This window comes from Catharus ustulatus, chromosome 3 (genome assembly GCF_009819885.2).
Source record: "Catharus ustulatus isolate bCatUst1 chromosome 3, bCatUst1.pri.v2, whole genome shotgun sequence".
In the NCBI taxonomy this organism is placed as follows: Eukaryota; Metazoa; Chordata; class Aves; order Passeriformes; family Turdidae; genus Catharus; species Catharus ustulatus.
This window is the reverse complement of record NC_046223.1, coordinates 15,308,456-15,332,299: the sequence shown is the minus strand read 5'-3', so window position 1 is coordinate 15,332,299 and position 23,844 is coordinate 15,308,456. Positions and strand designations below refer to the sequence as shown.

General features: G+C 37.2%; 1 protein-coding gene across 29 annotated transcripts in view; it reads right to left on the bottom strand.

Moving 5' to 3' along the window:
* Positions 1–23,844, bottom strand: part of NRXN1 (neurexin 1) — a 682,314-nt gene that overhangs the window by 4,406 nt on the left and 654,064 nt on the right. For 20 of the 29 annotated variants that reach the window (XM_033055067.2, XM_033055066.1, XM_033055084.1 and 17 more), the window contains one exon: positions 14,286–14,373. In XM_033055067.2, coding sequence (XP_032910958.1) covers positions 14,286–14,373 — 88 coding nt within the window. The remainder of the gene's footprint in view (positions 1–14,285; positions 14,374–23,844) is intronic. The other 9 variants (XM_033055068.1, XM_033055074.1, XM_033055079.1 and 6 more) reach the window with 1 other exon arrangement.

The window sequence follows — 23,844 nt, the reverse complement described above, 5'->3', positions numbered from 1 at the left end:
CCTTTGTTGAATTTTGAGCAGGAGGGGAGGCAGATCTTTGTATAGAATCACTTAAAGTGGTGATAGCCGAGATAGATCTTCTCTAACCTAACAAGTGTCATGGACAAAAATGAAATTATCTGGATTTATGTAGTATTCTTCTGATTACACCAGCATTTCCAAACCCCTGGGAGGCTGTGTATCCTCAGCACTGCCAGGCTTGGCTGAGCTCAGGAGAGCCAGGCTGGCTTAGAAAAACTGCATTTTAAATCATTATATACATGGCTAAAAATTCAATCAGTAAAGTATAGATGCTAACTAAAAGTACTAAATGCTAGTTTTACAATATATTCATAATGTTAACTTTATCAGGGTGGGCCTACAGGTAGCACTGTACTGAAGTGTGTTAGAAAAGTGTCTTGCTCAAAGTGTGCAAAGTACACTACGCTCCATAGTCACTTTTCTAAGCACTGTAAAGGCATAAGAGGAAGATGATGATTTTAAGGATGCTGCATTAAAGGTAGTGCCAGCCAAACTGTCACCACTGGTCAAAAAGTTGAAGCAAGTTTGGACAACCACAATTGGAAGCAGCCACCAGCTACAGACATTTACAACTGGCCTATGAATAATAAAACATAGCAGAAAAGCCACAACTCCCCAAAAGAATAAGTTCCTTCTCCACCCTGGTATTGCTCATCATTTATTTACTGGTGATTTGTGTTCTTACTGCTGAAACACCTCTTCCTGGCAGATACTTCAAACAGTTTTAAAGAAGCTGACATTTTGTTCGGCTGAAAGAACAGAAGCAAAACAGTAAGATTCAAAAAAACCCATATCAAATAGCATTTTAACTTTTTGTATCCTTCTGAAAGTTCTTACTTGCTATGAGTTGGTGCACTTGGTACTTTCTATGGCTACACAAGAGATCTTGAAGTTTTTAAGATGTTTTTCTCATTTCAGGGCAGATGCCACCCTACTAAGAAAGGAGCCCTGTTCCAAAGGAGTCAGCGACTGGTTTAGATCCTGTTTGTTCATTGTAGCTATTGTAGAAAATGGATATTCTTTTACACCTAGGGTGTCATTTACTGTTTTACAAGAGACAATGCATTGTGTGCAGAACAAAGACTGAGTATTTCCATAGTGAATGAAAATGAGACAGAGTCATATCTTACTGTATGTGATTTCAGGAAATTAATTTCTGTCTGAGAAATAATAGAAGCCACTGAATACACTGTCAGTACCTGATGAATTAACAGCTGCTCTTTCTCTTTAAGATACATACATTTGGGCCAAAGACTGTCAACTAACTTTGCAATTAATGTCTACTAAATGACACTTAACAGCTTGCTCAGAGGAAAACATTCTAATATTGCAACCTAAAAGAAACATTTAAGGTATATTTTCCAATGTTACCTAAATTCATGCCACTCACCTGATAGCTTCCTTTTATTTTAAGAATATTTTCACAATTATCTCATTTAACCCATCTCTCTGAGAAATATTCAACCACTATATTAATGCTATTTAAACATTTCAAAGCATCTGTTGTCGCATTTGTTTGGATTTCTGGAAAAGGAGTAGTTCAGCAAAGAAAAGGACTTGCTATTTTTGTTCCATTTATATTAAAATATGCTTTTAACCTAGCAGGGCCTCTCCAGACAAATGAAGGAGGAGGAAATAGAAAAGTTTTACAAAGTATATAGGTTTGTCTGTGAGCACTTTAGATAGGATCAGCTAGTGGAGTACACACCAAAGCAAGAACCCTATTCTGAGGACAGGGAGAATAGAGCCACTGGAAAAAAGTCAGCTTTAATTTCTTCTGAAATCTTTATAAATAAATCAATCCACATCTATAACACTGCTGAAACAGCTGCCTTCTATTTAAGCAGTACCTTTGTTTGACTAAGATTCAATTCCAAGGGGAATTTACCTCTATCTATTTCCTCTGCCAGACAGGAACTATTGCAAGGGATGGAAGATGATCTCAATGGAGAGCAAATCAAGATTATAAATTTACAGCAATTGTGCTCTTTGCTTCCTAACTCTTTGGGAAAACTGGGTGCACTTTTCTTCCCAGCATCTTGGTAGCTGGACCAGGCAGAGCCATTGGCTCCTGGCAGAGCAGTAGAGGCATGTCTGCAGGTAACCTTGTCTGCTATGTAGCATGAGAAAGATATCAACTTCACCCTAGACATCTTACTGAAAATGAGAACTGAAATACCTTATCCGAGTATGTTAAGATTAAATGACATTAAAATTACCCTGATTTTTAAGAGTAAACAGTTGTCTCAAAAATATACCCAAAACCCAAACCCTGAAACTATCTATTTTATTAAAACAATAAATTGAGGTTGGTTTGATCAGGAGCAAGACAAAATCATAAAAGCACTAAATATGCTCAAACCTTGCCATAACAGTGAGAGAAAATGACTGTCATTGTGTGGTGCAAGGATTCCTTCTTCAAACAACTCTTCTCACACACAGTTCTTCCTCTCAAAAGCACACAACCAGCATTTTATACTAACTCAAAAACCAGCTTAGAAAAAACAGAGTTCTAAAAGCCTCTTCTAACACTTATGAAAATCTTTGCATGAAATAAAAGCAATTGAACATAGTTTTACATTGTGTAATAGATTAGAAAGTTATTATTGACTGTATTTCTATATGGTTTAAAATTTAGAGGGAAAAAAATCTAACTATTTTCAATGCCCAGTTTTCATTAATACTGTGAAAAGAAAATTGGAATTGCAGGTTCCCATGGTGTTTGTGAATTGAAATTAGCAGACTGAAAAACAAAACAAAAAAAATGACAAAAGGACCCCAGACCTGTTTTCTTTACATTTATGCCTTCCCACAAACTGTGAATAGGAAATTACTCACAAGACAGAAATGTTTAACTACTGCATTTGCAATGAGGCATGAAGGCAATTATTTACGGGACACATATTAATTTTCACTCTGTGTGCTATCATTGTAGACCTGTTTGTGGTCGATTTTCTGCAGCATTGTTGGATTCTGGTGAGCTGGTTTCTGAGATCACTGCAATTTCAGCACCTCTTTACAACGAATACCTCTGAAAAACAAACCCCAACATTTCCTCTGCAGAACTGAGGTAAATGCAGCCCAGCTTCAAAAACAGTCTGAAAGTCTGTTGCAGATTTGTTTAAAGGAAAATTTTAAAGGAAAATTTAAGGAAAATAAAGGAAAAACTTTATCTGTTCTACTCTTTGGCATGCAAACCCAAGATATAACACATTAAGATACCTCTAAAGTGACATCAATTAACTTAGCTTGCTATAAAAATAGCCTAGCAGTGGAACAGCATCCACAGCTAAAAAGGTTGCTTTGCTAAGAAGTTAGACACTCCCTCTGCACTGAACAGAGTGCTTATCACCAAGTGTAATGATTTATCATATATCGACTTTGAATCATTTACAACTCCTTAGGACTGCAGGTTTTGCAAGTAACTTCTTTTTCCCCTGTGGCTGAGAGGTGGAAGGTTGTTTTCTCAACCTTTTAAAATGTCATCGTAAATCTAAAGGGAGATAGGTTAGTTGGCTGTACAGTGCCAATTGATGGAGCATAGAAAATCAATGGGTTTTAGGAGTTACTATGTTTTGCAGAGCTGAGGGGAATATTTCAGTTTTATAAGAAGCTTTTGTGAAAATATTTTCCACAAAACTAAATTGAATTTTAGCCAAAATGGAGAACGTAAACCATTGTATCACTTAGTGTTTCTGGCAGCCTTCATCCCTGTGGTCTTACCCTTATTATTTTGTCACATTGCTGCTCTTTTAGTATTGCTTCCCTCCAAACAGGATTCTTTCTCCTTTTACCAGTTCAGGTGTCCTATCTCTTACCACTTCTACATGTGTCATTCAGCTTTGCATCTCTCCTTCTTTATATTCTATGTGAAGTAATTTTCCTGGTTTTGTGCATGTCCTGAGAAATCTTTGGTAATTTGGTACTTTGTTTCAGAAGTTTTGACTGACTAGCAGACTCAGTAGCTAGTCTATATTTTAAATTGAAGAATTCCTAAGTGTATGTGGGGTGGGGGAAGTTTTTGCGAATAAGATAACATAAGGAGACAAAACAGAAATATTACACTACTGACAGCATGTTTTCAAGCCAAAGCTAAGCTGTAATTGTGGGCCACCAGTTCAGACAGCTAAACTGGGATCATTTGCTCAGTGAGTTGCCTGCTGCTCTTGCTCCCTGAAGACTCAGGCTCAAAGCAAGAAAAGAGCAGGGGCACTGGAAACATAAATTTGTGGTGGCAGCTAACTGTAAGACTGGCTGCATTGAACTAAAACTGTGACATTTGGGCTCTACTGACTTCAGGAAAAGTTTTGCTATGAGCTGTGCCAGATTAAGGTTTCAATGCTTGCTATTTTTAGCACTGTCATCTCATTAAAAAAAAAATAAATTCCAAACTACCTTATCTAGGAACTGTTTTCAGCAGAATACCAAAATGTAGTTGTAAAGTGTGAGGAATCTGCTGGCTTGGCCTGCAGAGCGTGGAATGATTCTTGCTCATGAAATGAGCTGGAGGTGCAGACACCCACATTCATGTCACAACTGTGGGTGATTCCCTGATTTTCCTCCTTCACTGAGCAGCTACTACATGAAGAGATAAATGTCTATGTCACAAACATTATATATATATGGTTTAAATGTTGAAGCCAAAAGCACACCACATTCAATTTGTTCCAAATACTGTCATCAAGTCAGACCATTACTGACAAAGTTGATAACATGCCTGGGAGAAGGGGCCAGGCTTTCAAGACATCCAGAATATACTTGCACACACACTGGGAGTGCATCTGCTGTAAATACTGAAGTACTCCCGCTACCCAGAGGCTCAGATTCAACAGCTAAACTTCTGCCTGAAGTTCTGCCTGAATCCTATTACTGCCTAAACCATATATGCTTCTCTGGGAGTGGGAAGAGAAAGACAAATTCAGGATGGATAAAAGTTACATTTGATGTAATTAATGTTCTTTTTCTCCTGATAAAATTATTAAAACTAATAAGACTGCCTTGTTTTTCTTTTCTTCTCTCATCATAGTCTATAAAACAATTCTAGTGTCTCTGATGTTGGCACAAGACAAAAAAGTTTGAGACATCTATAAAGCTTCATTTAATTTCAGAATATAATTCCTGTGTTCTCACTTCTTTCATCTTTCATTTGTCCCTTTTCTGAAACTTTTTAAAGGGTATATTCACAACACATGATGTATTCTAGATCTGAAGCTTCTGTTTAAGCCAGTTCACATTCAAACCATCTAAGTCCTAGATCCAGACCATAGCCCTTAACCTCAGGAGAAGTGCTGGTTTTGAAAGCTAGATAGACTAGCACGTCAACACAGCAGAACAAGGTTCCATTCAGTTCTTCATATAGTCAGAAGGAGATAGCCTAAGGTTAGACTATTTCAGGTACACTCACCCTCATTATAGGTTACTTTTGCCTTGAATTTTTCCAGCTTCCATTTAGGAGCAACATCCTTGGAGAATATCTAGTTCTCAAATTTGTCAGCATTCACCTGCCACTTTGCAGGCTGTTGAATTACACCACTCACACACTACAATACCACAGTGCTTCTGCACAGGTTTAAATTAGCTGTGAGCAAGGGCTTGAAAATTAGTACCAGCATCCTTAGTACTACGTGGGCAAGAACTAATGGGTGTTCACACTGTACTGACTGCTAGAAAACACCAGCAAGAAGTTTACAATTTGTTCGTTCCCCTTGCCAGGCAAAGTCTGGTACTGCTAGCAGTCTAGTATGATGGTTACTGGTTTGAGAACCTGCTGCAGGCAGGCACCAACTACTTTAGAACACCATATTAATTGAATTTATAAGTTTTTGGAAATTTCCTATAGAATTTGAAAGACCTGGTTTAACATCTCATTGCTCGAGTTCGGTCAGAAAAAGCCCTGGCACAGAAACTGTGCAATACAATGCTAATTCAGGCCAGTATTTTGGCTGTAAACCTTCTCCCATCTTTGCAAAATATTGTCATTCTTCTACCTTTTTCATGAAAACAAGGATGAAAAATGGTCCTGTGGAAAAGTGAGTTTGCTTCACAAAAAGAAGAAATTCAATGCATATGCATTACAAAACTACAAGAAACAGTTTCAATATAGTGTCCACAGTATACAAGAAAATATATGCACTAGATGTAGCAAATCTAACAGGAATGAAGCGTAGCTCAAGCAAAACAATGAGGTTGCATCAATCAAGGCACCAATAACACATAGTTTAATTTCAAACCAACTAGAACTCATTTATTTATTCAACAGTCTATATGCATTCTTGATCCTAAGTTTAAACTTGATTTAATGGACAAATTTTTAGGATTATGCACTTTAATTTAGGATTTTTAAGCAGATTGACATGAAAATTAAGGGAACTTGTTCCAGATTCAATGATTTCTCTACCTCATCCTTGTGTAAGTAAATCCTCTGCCTTTCCAAAATTCCTTATCAAATTAAAAAAAAAGAGTCTCAGTCAAGTCAGTAAATTACTTGCCTGTTTCTGAAAACCTCAGTTTGCAATTACGATCTTACTGATTTTCTGCATTTTTCACCAAGAGTGTGAAGTTCACCCGTGATTTTTGAGAGTCCACATAATCTATATTTGGCCTTATTTTATTGTTTCCAGTAAATATAATGTGTTTTACAGACTGTTTTTCAGTTCAGTAAATCTTTGGTTCATGATTAAAAACATCTACACCTTTTTTGGAAATGATGGAAACTTCTCATAGTGGAGGCTGTCAAAGAACACACATCTTTATTTCTGTGGCTAACAACAAAGAGTTACAAAGGTTTAGAACTGCCTAGAACCTATTTTCATTTACTAATGATACATGCATGGCCACTGGAGCTTAATGTGTTTTATTACTGAAAATCTTAAATACCAGGCTTGAAAACCATGTCTGCTTTATTCAAGAGAGCATTGACATAGATCTAATTTTATTTTTTTCATTTCTGACAAAGCCACTGCATTCACAGAAAATTAATTTTTAAGATCCATGCAATACCTTTTCTGTAAGACAGTTCTTTTTTTTTGGAATATCACAAAGAATAGGTCAAGCAACTGCTCATATGCAAGCAAGAGTTTTTCCTGTAAATTTTCCTAGGGAAAATCAGGAAGGTAAGCCCTCAATTAACTTGAATAAAAGGACATGATATTCATGGACATCTCACTGAAATGTCTAGGGACTTTCTTAGCACTGAAAAATCTTAGGAATTCCTCTGAAGTCAGTGGATTTGTGAATGAGTGGTGTGGAGGGCCCTGTTTGCTTCTCTACGTACACATCCCAGTCCTGGTATTGCAGCAGCATCTTGTGCTTCAGCTTTGCCTGTAAATACCTTCAGAACTGACTCACTAGCTGCCTTTTACATCTTTAAAAGAGGAAAAATATCAGAACCCTCTTTCTCTGGACACTTCCTTGGGCGCATTGAGTAATGCACCCATTTTTCTTGAATTATTGTTCGTAAAGAGTATATTTCTTGAAACTACTCAAAACATTGCCACTTGGTTTTGTCTGTTCTGTGGAGATCTCTAACTGCAAACCACTGAACATGTAACAGCAGGACTAACAACTGTCACTTAGCAAATTTCTCTGCACAAGAGTTGCTTTACCGTGTTGTCTGTGTATGTCTGAGGCATGAAATAAAGATTTAGGTGCTTCCACACAAATAATAACCCCAGTGTTTGCACTGTGAGTGTTTACTAGCTGCGATTAAACCACAGCAGCCACTCTTCTATGTTTTATAGAAGTGAGAAGACCCCAGCTTTAGCAAGGATATGTGTGGAATATGAATGCACCTTCAAAGTTCCCACCCAAGGAAAACCGTTCATCATTTACGGACCAGCAGAGAAGCTCTTGCAGCAGTTAACAGAGAGCCTTGTGTGATTCACAGCAGTCTGATGTCCGTATTTCTGCAGGTACTGCACTGCTAGAAAACCATTGTGTGCAGGATAAAAGCCAGCTCCCCAGTATCTTCCGTCTAACACTGGAGATGTACAAGAATCCTAAGGACTGGCTAGAAATCTCCAGTTCTACTCAGTATTCCCAAGTTTCAATGGCATGGCTGACAATCATGATTTTTTACCTCATTTCTTTAGATAATTTGGAAAAAAACCTATTTGATCAAATTCAAATTAGAAATGTCATATTTTTAATTCACTGGGACAAGCACTAGGACCTCAACCTGTTGACAAAGAGGTAGTTTGGTTAACAATAAAATAATTTGGAAAAATGCAGCATTTACTTTCTGTTCCTCTGGAGAAGGTTTTACGATTTATTTAAAAAAAAAAAAAAGCTTAACAAGTATTTATCTTCAATTGAAGGATGATTAAGCTGCACCTTAATCCCCTCAGTTTTTTTATGCTTAGCCATAGTAAGTGCTAACACTTGGAAAGTATAGCATAGTTTTCACCCTATGGTAGCTTATATAGAGATGTCTATGTGCATTGAAGATAAACACTTTAAAAGTCTGATTCAAGACAACCCAGTGATCTTTCTGGTACTGGAAATGCATATAGAACTACAGAATAATTGGACTGGGGCACAAATATTCCCTTTATATCTCAAGCCATAATGAACACAGTAGCCCTATGAACTAGCTGTAATTTTATTTTTCTTTGTTTCAGCTTCTTGCACAATGAATTCCATGAAGAGCATTAAATAGGGCACTTGCAGTGATGTATAAATTATAGGAGTCACTTCACCTCCTACCGCAACGTTATCTTGCTGCCAGATGCACCAGGAATACAGTGCAGTAATTCGTGACAGGAAAAAAAAAAAGCAAAACTTCTAGTAATGAGAATAAAACACTCACAATCCGTATTTCACAGTTCTACCTGTTAGAAAAAACAGGTATCAATGCTGGGAGCAAACCTAAACCATCACAAGGTGGCTGAGAATATAGAATTCTGAGTCATCTCATCTATCCAACATGCAGAGGCACAGAGAAGAGGATGTGCATTGCAGGAAGCAGTCTGCATGCAAAGCCCCACACTGTCCTGCTCACAGGACAAAGCCTTCCCCAAAGCAGTGACTGCTCTCTGAGAGACATCTTCAGCAGTGGCTGGTTCACTCTCTAGGCTCAACTGGTGCTTTGGAGATTTCTGGTTGTCACCAGTTGTTTTCTGCGATGCAATTAGCCGGGACATCATGTAGGAAAAATTAAAAACATGCTCAAAGATCAGTCCAGAAGTATCTATCCTATTAACGATTCTTACTTAATAATATAGGAATATAAATTATTTCATTCATCTCTCTGAATTAAGAATTAGGGCTAAGAAAGCTTGCCAGTGCTACCAGCTACCAGTTACACATGACTGAACTCTGTCATGATTATCGTTATTTTTTTTACCCACTGAATGGTAAAGGACAAGATCTGCCACCAATCAAACACTGCCCAGGGAAGTGGAAGCTAAAGCTGCCAGACAAATCAAGAGATGATTAAGTATTTCTTTTGGTTGCAACATGGGGAGTTCCACTGGTTGAAAGACACTTGTTTGAACCTAAAGAAAAATCCCTCTTTCACTTTGAAGGTTACCTTCTGCTAAAATTTCCAAGACCAGTGAATATTCTGGCTTTAAGACCACCAAAGCCTCTACTTATCCCATTTCTGCTGGGGCTGTCAGGAGAAGTTTTCAACCTAATGGCGAGCTTAAACCTCTGGCGGGTCACAAATTTGAGAAAGATTTGTGCAAAATGTAAAATTCATTTGCAGAGAAGGAACTGTCTGTGTGTTTGTCTAAAACTGTAAGACTTTTTGCTGGTTGAGAGTTCCCTGCCATTAAACACAGTGATTTCACTTCATTTGACCCAGCTCAGACCTCTCTTCCTTTTGGAACATTCCAATAGCTACAGAAGTGGTCAGATAATAGCTAACAAATAAAATACCAGCCCACAGTAACTGGAACAAATAAGCTGTGTAGCACAAATGCTCACTGAAACTCAGCAGAAATCAGAGCTCTCCACAGAGCTCAGCAACGGCTGGAACAGCAGTCCTGATGTGTAGAATGGCAATTTGTCCAGCTGCAGTTTTATAGCTCTTCATGTAAAATCAGTAAATTGTCCGAGGTTCTTTTTTTTTGGATAGGTTACCACCAAAGTTTTTTGTAACTTGTCTGCAAAATGGAAAGGTTTTATTATTTCCCTTCATGACATTAAATTGAGGACATGTAAACTATTTTTTTATCATTATTATTGTCATCATCATACTCAATCTTCATGTTATTGGTATTAGGGGTATTGGTATTTAGGGGAAGGTGGAGAGACTGTGAAAGCAATACTTGTTGCCTTACTACGCAAAACATAATACAAAAAAATATATGTTGACAAAATTTTGCATACTAATAAATTTGTTATGACTTCATCTAATTATGGCACATTTAGCAGTCTGTATACCACAATGAAATCTGCAATTATAATTTTTGTGACTTTATGTTCCAGACAAGATGATGGGATTGCTTCTCAGCAGCTCCTAATCGGGTTTACATTTTTATGTCCTATATGAAATCTGTGGCAAATTGCATCTTTCCATTTATTATTTAGCAGACAGGTGCACAGACAGCAAAGCTGGTGGTGGCAGAGTGGGACTTGTTAGCCACTACAAACTGCAACATATTTGTACTAGGAAAAAAAGCCCTATTTTATGCACAAATCTCACTAATTAGTAAAATCTGGATAAGCAGTATTTTCTATGAGATATAGGCGTACCATATTCAAACTATTGTTGAATAGGCTCTCATTTGGAGCTCAGAACTCTGGTTAGAAATAGGTATATTATGGGCAATTATCATGGAAATACTGAGTTATGGCTCTGCTAATCAGAGAAATATTGAGTTCATATTAATGGCTCTGTTAATAAAACTGCAGGGGTTTTGGTCACCTCTTGATTGAATTCTTGGTAGAAAAATGTTGACCACACAGCTCTGAGTGCATCATCTCTTGCCATGAACTGGATTCCTTTGCTGAAGAATCCCACACTACACCCTCTGAAGCAAAAACATAAAAGTAAAACTGCCCTAATCATCATATATTCAGCCTCCCAGAATGGTTAGGATACATAACTCTCACCACCATTAGTGAGGATGTTGAGGAGTAGCTGTGGAGAAGCCAATCTGGTTTGTAAAAGGGATTAAGGGGAAAAAGCTGAACTGAACCATGGGGATAATTTAAATGGAGGGACATATCCTTCTGTATCTCCTATTCCAACTGAAAAGAAGAACAATCATTAGTCTCTCACTGCCAACAATATTGTGCTTCTCTCCTTAAATTCCAGCCTACAGTTAGGAGTAGCTCAAATCCACATGGAGACTGCAGTATTACAGAGATTGAGCAATGCCTACCTGACTATTCATTGGGAAAGGTTATTCATAACACTAAGTGACTAAGACTAAAACACCTTACTTACAGAGATACTGATATGCCAGAAGTTACAACTTCAGTAACCCCTTTGGTTCAGGTAGTTTCAAGTATGACAAAAGGACAAGGCCAATGAAGGCAAATTAACAGCTTTTAAAAGTTGAGAGTGGGAGGATGAGTGACATTTTGATGAGAAGAATGACAGATAAAATGATCCAGACAATTTGGATTATGCAGAACATAATTCCTGTGCCAATCCATAGTTTAAAAAAATAAAAAAGCAGTAGCAGTTGGGATCTGACAAATGAAACAGTAAAACCATTCTCAAATAAACAAAAATGAGAAATGTAGCTGTGTGATGAGTACTAAGCTAAATCAGGAAAGCTAAATACCAGCATGTAAAGGTAACGGCAATTTTTTGCTGAAAGACTAACATCCACGTCCCTCTCCTGAACCATATTTTGGACAGAAACTACAAGCTGTCAGAAAGTTTCGTTTCACCTCTCCCATTCTTGCACCCACCAGCTAAATGACTCTGCATGGCTCAGGACTACCAAACACTGCAGCCCTAGAGCTCAAACTACCTCAGGGAAGAATAATTCTGAAATTTCATTGGCTTTCAGTGAGCTGTAAGCCTGAGAAAACATGAATACAACTTTAATACCAAAGCTGCATTCCCAGATGATTTGGAAAATTATTTAGTGCTACGTAACCAATATATTCCTTTAAAATTACCTTGTAAAATAAAATAACACTCCCCTAAATGTCAATTTACCAAACAGTACTGCCTGAGTTAAGCAAAGCAAGGAAACAACTGGCATAAGTGAGCTCAGAGCCATATGAGCTACTGCACTAAGTCATACTGGACAGGACCTAAACTGAAGAATTTGTAAATGAGAATGAAGGAGCAGGAAAAAAATAATCCTGAATATCTTGATCATAATGTCTGAGACTTCTGTGAGTAAAATATCTCCCTGAGAGGTACAAAACTGTGTGAGGGTACCCGTTGCTACTCAGTTTTAAGAACAACCATTCAATTTCTTGAAATTTTGAAAATTACTCTGAAATCCTTTAATTGGAAAGCAAAAGAAAATAATTCTGAAGTATCATCATGAAATCTGTAAATTGCTTCCTGGAGGAGCTCAAGTGCCATGCTGTCAGTCATTGAGACAAGTCATAAATGTCTCTGCCTTTCCTACAGTTTGAGTAAATAATTCTTGCATGTAGGTATCAAGCTCTGTGACTTAAAATAGGAACCACACATTTGCATATGAAGAAAAATTTCATTTGTCTTAGGGCTATGTAGACATATCTTCTGCCCCAGATTTTGCCATTATACTAAGATGGCTCTTAGTTGCTATTTGCTATTAATACATAAATCTCAAATTAAACTGGTTTCTACTCAAGCTAAATATGTTACTGCTTAACAAACAGATCCTAATTTTTTTACTATTAAGGTGAAATAGCAAGTACCAAAGATTACCAAATTACCTGAGACAACTACCAGTGGGCATGATACCAAACAACACAGAATTCAAGGGAACTCTTGGGAAAATTCTAAGAAATATTGAGATATATCTATATAGTACCATAAGCTGTTCACTCAGGAAATATAAAACCTAAACCAAACCAATAAGGAAGCAGGAATAATTAATTGGACTATTTAGGATTATTTTAAAGGATATAGAGTAACACACTTTTTCAGACTGATAGGAAGTTTTGCAGCCCTTACATTTCAATGATAAACACTGCATTTTTAGACATGGTATGTATTTACCTGAACATAACTAAGTATAATTGAACCCTCAGAACAGACTGCTCAGAGAAGTGTCCAAGGCCAGGCTGGATGGGTTTTGAGCAACCAGGTGTAGTGGAAGGTGTCCCTGATCATGGCAGGGGTTTGGAAGTAGATATAATTGAAGGCCTCTTCCAACCCAAATCTTTCCATTATTTCACAGAGAAGAATTATTATCAAATCTCCACTATTCAGAGGAGTAGGAAAGACACAGCCAAAACATTACCAAGTTTTTGTTTCACAGAAAGTACTAGAATGTCAAAATATCTTGTTTCTGGTTGCAACTAAAACATACACTGAATAGGGTTGGCTTGGGAAAAAAACATAAAAATTTTTGAAATTTGAGATTGTTGTATTCTATGTCTTCAAGTTTTATCTATCTAGACAAAATTACATACCACTAATAGTAATTAAAAATTAGTTCAATTCTACCTTCCAGTGCATGAAGGCAGTCTATAAGAAAAACAGAAAGGGACATTTTACAAGAACTGTAGTGACAGGCCAAGGGGAAAATGGATTTGAACTGAAAGACACTAGGTTTAGATTAGATATTAGGAAATAATTCGTCCCTGTGAGGGTGGTGAAGCACTGGTAGCTCACAGGAGTTGTGGATGCCCCATCCCTGGAATTGTTCAAGGCCAGGTTGAATGAAATTCTGAGCAACCTGGTCTGGTGAAAGCATCCCTGACCAAGTCAGGGAGATTGGAACTAGATGATCTTTAAGGTCATTTTCTACCTAGGCCATTCTATGCCTCCATAACACACATTTTTTATATGATACTTTTATCTTATTAAGGGCAATTCTTAAGGCACAAACAATAGCAACAGGCTCCTGCTAAATGAAGCTGCACCTTCTTCATCACAATGTAGTTGCAGGGGCCCTAGAATGGCCTTCCTAGTCCATCCTCCATCCAAGCCATAACTTTACTCAGATCATGACCTGTGCTCCCATTTGATACCTTGGAGCAGATTCTTCCTCTCTGCTAACACCGCCACATGAAGAAAGGGCCCAATTCAACCTTTCCTTGCAGTGCACAAAGGGACTGTCCTTCTAGTTGGGACTCTGGGTGACTGAAGCATGCAAATATGAAAGAAAAGAAAGTAATAAAAAAAGGTGACTAACCTAACCCACCTGAGCTCGGCTCACAGGGATCGATGTCCTCATCATCGCTAGGACATTCAGCCGAGGCCACCAGGATGTCATCTGAAGTCTGCAAAGAAAACAAGAGTCAACAGACGTACTTGAATTGACTGACTATGTTTGAAGATTCTCACCAGCATGTCTTCTTTTTTCTTTCTTTTTTTAAATTTATAGAAGGCCCAGAGCATTCCAGACATAAAGTGTAAGGGTGCAGTGAGACTCTCCAACTCTGTATTAATGGGACTTGGCTTTTCAATTTGCACTTGTCAGGATTTAGAACAGTGTTAGATATCCAGTGTGGGCGTTTACACATTTTAATATTGGTTTTATAATAAGGACAGAAAGTAGAAGGACAGAATATGTATATTGAGGCTGCTGGTCTTCCCTCTTTATCTCCAATATCTCTACTATGATATTACTGAGAACACTGAGGGCACTAAAAAACAAGTCAAAATAATGAACTGCCTGCAGTGCAGCTGTTAAAACTATTAAAAATGTAGTGATATCTTCTCCATTAACTGCACTTGCTTTCTCAGATGGAGTCAAAAAAAAACGAAAAAAAGAAAACATGCCTCACTGAGCTGAAAACTATTTCATGAAAAGAAACTCAAGGAAAGAAAACAATAATAAATGTGTATATGCTAAAAATTTTTCTGCGTTTTCTTAAATAACTGAAAACATCTTATTTTCTTAAAAAAGTGAAGTATTGTGTGAGTGCTATGTTTAGGTCCCAGGTCGAAAATGCATTTGAATAATTTTTTGTATAAAGAAATCATATAAATCAACACAAAGGCAAAAAACCAGGGGATGTATGGTATAACACACCATAAACATACAAAAAAGAACTGGGGAATTCCTATCTACTGCTTCTTACAGTGCAAGAACAAGGAGATATTCAATGAAACACTGAGGCAATCAATCAGTCAACATGAAAAAATGAATATCTTTTCAAGCCACCTCTAAGAGCAGTCATTTAGAAATATAATAAGAATGTCTACAGTAATTCAGGGAAATAATAGCAGGGAAATATAAGCTGTCATGCACCTGGTCATTCCTCAAAAAATTACTGAAGAGGTTAGGAAGACACCTTTCCTATGGGCAAGGTATTTCATAATTGTCCATTTCTAACTTCTGTTCACCTCACCAAAGGAAATACAAGGAGAGAATAAAATACTACATCATATTCAAACAAGAGTCTAAGGACATAGCAGGCAAAACGTCATTCTTGGATTCCTGTACGGTAAAAATGCAACAACCCATTTCAGTGAATGTGAAACTTTCTTCCTTTATCTCTCCATGGGTTTAGAGGAAGCACATAAAATGCATGAAAGTTTTCCTTCATCATTTTAAATCTGAAGATGTAAAAGTTTTATATCTGTGCAGCAGGGCCAAAGGCTAACCAATGTTGTTTATCATTATTATTCTAACCAGAGTTTTAAAGCAAAGCATATTACAGTAATAGGCTTTACTTTGTCATGCTTCAAGAATATTAATGAATATAAGCTTTCAGCACTTCTCTGAAGTAGGAAAGTGATACAGGAATACATTTGTTAATATGTGAGGCATAACAAAGAAAAGCCCATAAAAATAATAATATATTTAAGAAGTAAAAGACTAAGGCATAAAAGAATGAAACAACTTGCTGAAGGTAATCAAAAAGATTATCCATAACAGCTATGTTTGGATGCCATAATCACAAAAATTATCTTTCCTTATAGCTGAGAAAATTTGTAGCCAGAGGAAACAACTGTAAACTGAAATACTGCCAAAATTATTTGGCAGATTTGCAAAATTTAAAAATCAACCAAGTAAAACTTTCCAGTTGTCCTTTCTTTCTACCATGTAGAAAACCAAAGTTGGAACAAAAACCAGCAGCAAACATCTTGAATTTCCAATGTCCATTTCTTTTCCCCAGATGACAACCATTTAAGCTTGAAAACCAGTATCTTAGTCACTTTGAGGAAAATTGCCTTTCTAAAAAAAATATATAATTATAAAGAAAAAATAACCAAGTAACCAAAAAAGCCTGCCCATAAGAAAATATCTCTGTACTGTAAACCCCACAACCATTAAGTATAAAAACACAATAATAAGTGCATAAAGTATCATGTATCTTCCAAAGAGTTTCAATTTGGTCAGTGAAGTCATAGTGTCAAATTTTTCCTTTTGCCCACAACACTGGACAAGACAATACTTTTATGACCTGTAGCAGGAATTCTGAATGTTTACCAATGAATCACTGAGGAACTCCATGTAAATAGCATTAAACAGAGAGGTTCACATGCATACCAAATAGTCACAGCAAGAAATGGTCTCAGACCTACTGGTCTAATTGGAATTTTCATTAGGGGTGCTTTGGCACATGCACAGGTGAGTCACCCTTGTAACCTGAGTGACCTGAGAAGAAATGATCAGACAGATTTATCAGTCTCTCTGATTACTCTTGACATAGGACAGCATGGTAGGACCTTAGGCAGCTCTACTTAGTACAATTTGCAGTACATTCAAAATTCAAAATCATCAGAAAAATAATACACTTTAAGTATTTTAATGTCTGAGACATACTTTGCTCAGCTACTTACAGGAGAGTGTCAAAATTGTCTTTATAAAGTGACACTAATTCCAATCTATAGAAAGAAGAAAGGGCTGTTCTTGAATGATGAAAATGCATGCATACTATGGATACAGAAATGAATAATACCTTAAATAAATGCGAACATAGAATGTTGAGAAAGACCTCATTAATGTCTCAGCATATTAAAGGAAGTAATGTGTATTTCAAAGTCAATACTTGGTATAAAACTAATTTTCTTGCAAGCAATAAATCAAGTATCAGTAGTTGAACAAGAAGCAAAGTGATAAGATGATGTGAAAAGTGTTTTTCTTCAGAAAAATACGTGAGGAAGAATTCGAGTTTAAGTATCAATTAAAAGATACGTTACAACCTGACCCCATTCTACCCTTTCCCCAAACCCAAACACCCCTTTGCTGCTACTCATACATATTTTTATTAGAAAAAAAAAAAAAGGACAAGGAGCTGTGAAAGGCAGGAGAGATGGAAGTGACCAAACTACAAATTAAAGCCATTGGTCTGGCTGACAGAATTCAAAATGGGATTCAGAATTAGCTAAAACACTAGAGAATATAAAAAATACATAAAATAAATACTGTGGACCAGTTACTTTCTGGAGTTCTTTCTCAGAAGAGCTCTGACTGATGGGAATTTACCTGAAGACAGAGCAGAATTTAGACCTAAGGGTGTCAGACAGCCATGGGGTGTAGATCAATAATGCAAGATAGAGTAATGTGTTTCACTTACTTGACATTATCTTTTCCTCATGCTTTTTAATTTGGAGAGGAAGATTTAAAACAAATCAGCTCTCCTAAGTGAATTGCCATTGTTGCTAGCACTATGGCTAATTTACAGGACACTGCTTTAAGCATTCTCATTAATCAAGGATTTAAAAGTCAGTGGAAAATCCCTTATTTACAGTGAGTGCCTAATAGGATAACATCCAACTGGTATCATCATCATACACAATTGGATTAGAATGTCTCTTGGGTGAGTTGTTCAAATTCATTTAAGAGGTGATACTCCAGTTGTAAGAAATTTTTCAAAAAATTAAAATAGCAGGTGTACAGCATAAAAGGTCAAACAGAATTTCTTTTAATTGCTTCTTCTTTTCTTTGTGTATTTTCAGAGATTTTTCAGATTCAATTTGCAGCTATGATTGTACAATTTAAAATGCAGTTCACTGTAAAATGTGGGTTCTCAAAAGGCTGGACATCTGTACACACAACAAAAAAGCTTACAATTAACATGGCAATAAAAAATGAAGACAAAAAACCCCCACATTTAGTAAAATTGAAGTCATTGCAGAAGGTTGGTTCTGACAACTACTCAGGGGTGTGGCCCTGCAGGAATAGGTCTTGCTTACATCAGCTACGTCTGCTTGCAAAAATAAAGAAATAGGGATTTGTCTCTCAGCCAAGAGACAGTTTAAAATATCACCAATCTGCCACCTTGCCTGAGGAAGGAAATGGTGACTATTTCAAGAATGCTCCTGGCTAGATGAAAAAATGATGCCGTAGTCATGGCTTAAATACAGTGACAGTCTGTAGCTAGGATAAATATCAAGCTGCCTCAAAGGTTACTATCACTGGTTCAAAACTGGTACCCAAAAATAAGGCTGTGCCCTTGTAATAATGCTCTTTGAATGCCATGTCATTAAAAGAAATAATTGCAAATGAATAAACAATATAGAAAAGTATTTCTTTAAATTATTTTTCATTTTTTTCATGACTGAGATTAAATACACACCAACTTACTCCATTTTTATGTATGAAGTCTACTATACCTGAGGGTATGAGAGAAATATGACCTAAAAATTAAATCACCAATCTGAGCTGTGCATTCATTAACAGTATAATGGATCCTGCATATTTTCTGCTGTAGTATTGCACCAGCTCTCCTTTAAATCATAGCACCCTACAGCTACTCTGAATATAGTTTATTCCTTTCTTGTTCAATAATATACTTTATCCAATGAGAGCTGCAAGCAAATCCAAATTACACAATAGCTAAAAACTAGGAGTCCTAAATTATTATATGAATTATAACCAGCACAGCCCCTTATGACTATTCTTTAAATTATTTTAGATGAGAACTTCAACTGTGTAATTCAGAACTACTCTTATTTATTTGCACAGCTGCTGAATGATACCCGAGACCAGTGCTGTTGTGCCTGGTGCTAGAGGCAGCTGGAAGGCAAAGGTTCTGCTCTGAGGAGCTTTGAGTTTGATTTTGGACAACAAGTGAGTGGGAGAGGGAGCAGAGGCTGAGAAGGGTCAGCTGAGGATGCCAGTGAGAGGTGCTGGCTGTTACACAGGCTCTCATCTAGCACAATTCCCAAAATTATGCTCCCATAGAGCAGAGAGGAAGGTCAGAAAGAAAGCAGGCACAGGAAAGCCAAGCAGGAGCCTGTGACTGGCCAAGGAGATGCTGGGAACAGATGGTGCCTGGCAAGCACTGCCGAGGCTGCAAAGCCTCTCCAAGGAAACTCCATGTGTTTGGAGCTGTCTGGTGAGCACAGAGATGAAGAGAGGCAGGGAGGCACAGAGAGAGGCAGGCAGCACCCATGGTTAGGATCGAGGGCATGGTCAAGATATGGGAAGATGAAGCATGGTTGTGTTGGGAGGGGAAACAACAAAGGAAGTGAAAAATTATTGGTGAGGTCATGGAAGCAAAGGAGACAAGATGGCAAAAGGGGAGGGCCAGGGTACAAGGGAGTTGATATCAAGAGACACAATTATGCGAAGATTAATAGATAAGAATCCAAGGACTGTTAGCAAATGACTGTCAAAAAACATACTTTCAGATGTAGGACAAGGAAATTAAACCACTAATTCTCCTTTTCCCCTTTAATGCTTAATTATCATCTCTGCTTGCTTTATTTTTCCTCCTGAAAACAATGCCTATTCAAATTGCAATTTAGTTCAGACAGAATCAGCTACAAATGATTTTTAAAACTAAAGGTCTGCTTCAATTTAGCAGAAGCCTATATAGCTGCAGCCATGGTATAAACAAAGGTTTTGGAAATCCAACAGATAAACACTACTATCTTCTTCATTAGCTGTGGCAAACTTTCCTTGAAACGTATGGTTCCTGCACCTACATAAAGGAGTTTAGAGCAGTCCTTTTGTACTTTTGTACTGGACACATTAATTTCTGAGACAGAGAGGGACTTTCCCAAAAACTAATCCCTTGCATATATTCCTTTTCCCCACTTGTTCCTCTTTAAATGGAGGAGTAAAGTAAAATAAATCAATGAGAGTGCTGGCAGAAACCGACAAAAGTCTTCATGTGGAAAAACTCTGATTTCATTTTTCGGGATGAGATTAACTGCACAATTCTCTCGCCAAGACTGCATAATTTGAATTTAATTCTTGGTATATGGAACACGATCTTTGTGACTGGTTATCGAGACAGTTGTGGAAAGAAACTTGAATACGTCACATTAATCGGGTGTACTCCTCATCTGGTGTTAGTAACCTCCCCCAGCATGAGGCAGTTTGCTGGGAGAGAGGCAATAGTGAAGTAACAGTAATATCAGCTCTAGATGATTTGCTGTTTAGACAACTGCCTCAAATGTTGTATTTAACCTGCTATAGGTCAAACAAGTACATGTGCATCAATTACTGCTCGTCCACCCACATCCAAAAAGTATTATCTCAGCACTGTGCTACTGAGAAACATTTTTTTCTGGGCATGTGTATTAAAAGGCTAATATTTCAAGCACATGCACAATATTTATTAAATCTTTTGCTAACTGCTGACATTTTACAACCCTGTAATGTGAAAATACAGTAACTGAAAATTTAAACATTTTCTCAAAACTGGATCTGATCTAATTAGTACTACCACGTTATTTCTTGAATTGTCAAGTGTTTGATGCTGGGAGAAAGTAAAAGACTTGATTCATAAGTTCCTCTCACAGGGAAAAATGAAAACAACTTTGAGGATACAGCAACCAAATACAACAAGGCCTTTCAGTCAGTTAAATGAGTGCTGTAACTCAAGAGGTATAGGTGAAAAGCTCAAGACAATGCCTCAGATGCCTCTGTCCTCAAATCTCAGCAGTGATGGGAACACACCTACTCCATGCCACAAAACAGTCACCTCAATTCTAGCCTCTACCTCTACACACAGACAATTTATCTTCCCACACAATAACCTTAAAATCCATGGTATTCATTCCATGCAGAAAAAAAAATGCATTATTTCTCCAGCCACCCAGACATTTCTCCATCAACCCAAACATCCAAATTCTCGTGGGCAAAATTGCCAAAAATAGCAGGAATACATTTGAGAAATGGATTTATAGTAAAATAATGTCAACAAAACTCTGTGCCTTTAAGCTTTAAATTTGAAGTTAGTTGCTTTGGTCAAAGTCTTCGAGTCAACTCATCACATCTGTAAAGAAGCAGAAGCAGTGCTGAGAAAATCCTCGTGCTGGCAAAGCTACAACATTTTACCTGGACAGACAGTCAGGCAGCACTCTGCACTAATCTTTTAAAATTAAAGTATTAATAATTAAAAAATAAGAAAATAATCCAAAAACTTTCCTATCAGGTCATGTTCCTTACCTCCTGCAACATATGGATTATTTAGTTTCACAGATGTAGACCAAAAGCAATTTCTCTATTAATTTTATTTTAAAAAATCACATTTCTTGTCCCCTTTTGAAACTTTCTGGATTTGCTGCCTGGAAAATTATACCACTGTTTTTCTTCCATGTTTCTCTTCCAGCTGGGTAACAAATGAAAATGCACACATCTCCATTAACACATTTTTCGCTGGCCACTCTTCCATATTTAAAGGCTTTACAAGGAGATAGATAACAGAACATTCACTGTTTGGCAGCAGGAGCTACTTTGGACTTCTCTTCTTGAAACAAGGTGATCCTGCACTAGCTGTGGTTATTGGAAGCAGAGCAAGCAGCAACCACATAATGACAGAGTACCAAGAATGGGAGAAGAAGTTATATTTTTGAGGTAATTTGATATTTGCATCAAGGAAAACTACCTGATGTTTACCACGAATGTTGGACTAATGCTTCAAAGCAGTGCTGGCTGCAATCAAGAGTGAATTGTCCATCTTTCACTCCCTTCACATGAAGGCCAACTCATGTCATAAACCCGTGAGCAAGAGGAGTCATGTCAGCATCATGAATATCTTTGCTTTGGTTAAGACATAAATTTGTTTTGAAGTGCCAGATGAATGGACCAGGGTTTGATTTTCTTTCCATAAAAACCAGTATGGCACTGTCTTGCTTCTAACTGATCCAGAACTATAGGTACAGTAAAAAGATAAAACTGCTTCTATCTATCCTACTGGAAATATTGGTGATGGCTGGGAATGAGCAAGGAATGAGCTCCTTACCATGTGTTCACTGTTCCCTTTTTTCCTGCCCTCTCCCTCCCTTCTGCTGTGGGGTTGATGGAAACAGGAACTCACTCCTGGCTCTCAGGACCCTCTCTGTGCCCTTGGGAACTGCTGGTTGAACCCTCAGCTTGGTCTGACCCAGAGCCTGGAGTAATCCACATGAAGATGCAGGCACAACTAGCCCAAATGCTAGTTTTTCTCTCATGCTGGAGAAGAAAACACAGTTGAAGAGATGTGGTACAAAACTGGACTTTATCCCTTGAAAGTAGACAGTGCTATGCAACATGCCAGTTACCAAAACCATGGGCATTTCATTGCATAATGCCTATTATTTATACACATACCTATTATGTGCCATTTGTGAAAGCAGTCATGACTGCTTGGATAAAGAACAAATGAGTCACTGCCTTACTCCTTTCTCATCTAACTTTTAGATTTACAGTGGTGTAACATTTCTGGTTCCAGAAATAATTTTGTTGGGTAATTTTCATTCTGCAATCACAAACAGTTCTGCCATGGATCATACTGATCAGAAGAAGCTGTGCTACTTTTCAGCTTACATGTTTCACCCTTATTCTTCCTAGGTAATGAAAATAGGTTGAAAAAAAGAGGCTGATAATCTGTGATTTCTTTAAAAGTCTCTTGTTCTTTCTTTCCAAGATCCTTTCCAGAACATCCATATTCCTCTCCCATAAACACCATAGTTCATTCCAGAGCAAGAATAACAAAAATGCACATTGATTTTTGTTTTGTTTTTACATTTGCACTGAGCCTAAAATATATGGAAAAGAATGTGGTTGATGAAATGCAATCCTATTATTTTCTCCTGGGCGAGAAAATTATTTTGCCTCTAAGTACGAGGGAAATGTTTCTGGGCTTTATGCTTTTATTTTCTAGTATCATTTTATTTTTAGCCGTCTCTTTTGCTGAAATAAACATTTCAGTCTCCATTAATTCTGAACTCACAAAACACAGAGGAGACTTTTTCGTATTAACTCAGAGAGAGACTGTGCTTATTAAATGGCAACATTACAACAGTGATAGCAAATCTTTTAATTTATATCCCTGTATTACCAATTACACATACAGAGACTGTCGAATTTTTAGAATATGAGTCTTGCTGCATTTGTATTTATCTCAGAAAACTCAGGCATAGCATTATTAAAGCCTTCAAAATTGACAATTTGAGTTTTTGTCAGGGAAGTAGAGTTGCTTTCAATCGACCATTGAGCTGCTAGCATAGCCTTTTTTTGTTGCTGTTGTGGGATTTTGGGTTTTTGCAATTCAATCACATGTTTTAAGACCATTCTTAGTGAAACTTATTAAGTTGGAGAAATTACTAGAATCAACATCGGACACTTTCAGCTGGGCTGGTTGATCCTTGAAGTCCCTTACAACCTGGTATTCTGTGATTCATTTAGTCATGAAAATACAGCAAAGTTAGTAAGGTACTAACGATGAACTACACTTCCATATTTTTTATACAAGTACAATACTGCCAGTTTTACTTACTGTGAGTATTCCTGACTATTAAACTGTGTCACACAAGGTCTGCTGATATCCATGGAAATTTTTTTACAGGTTTCAAAAGATGGG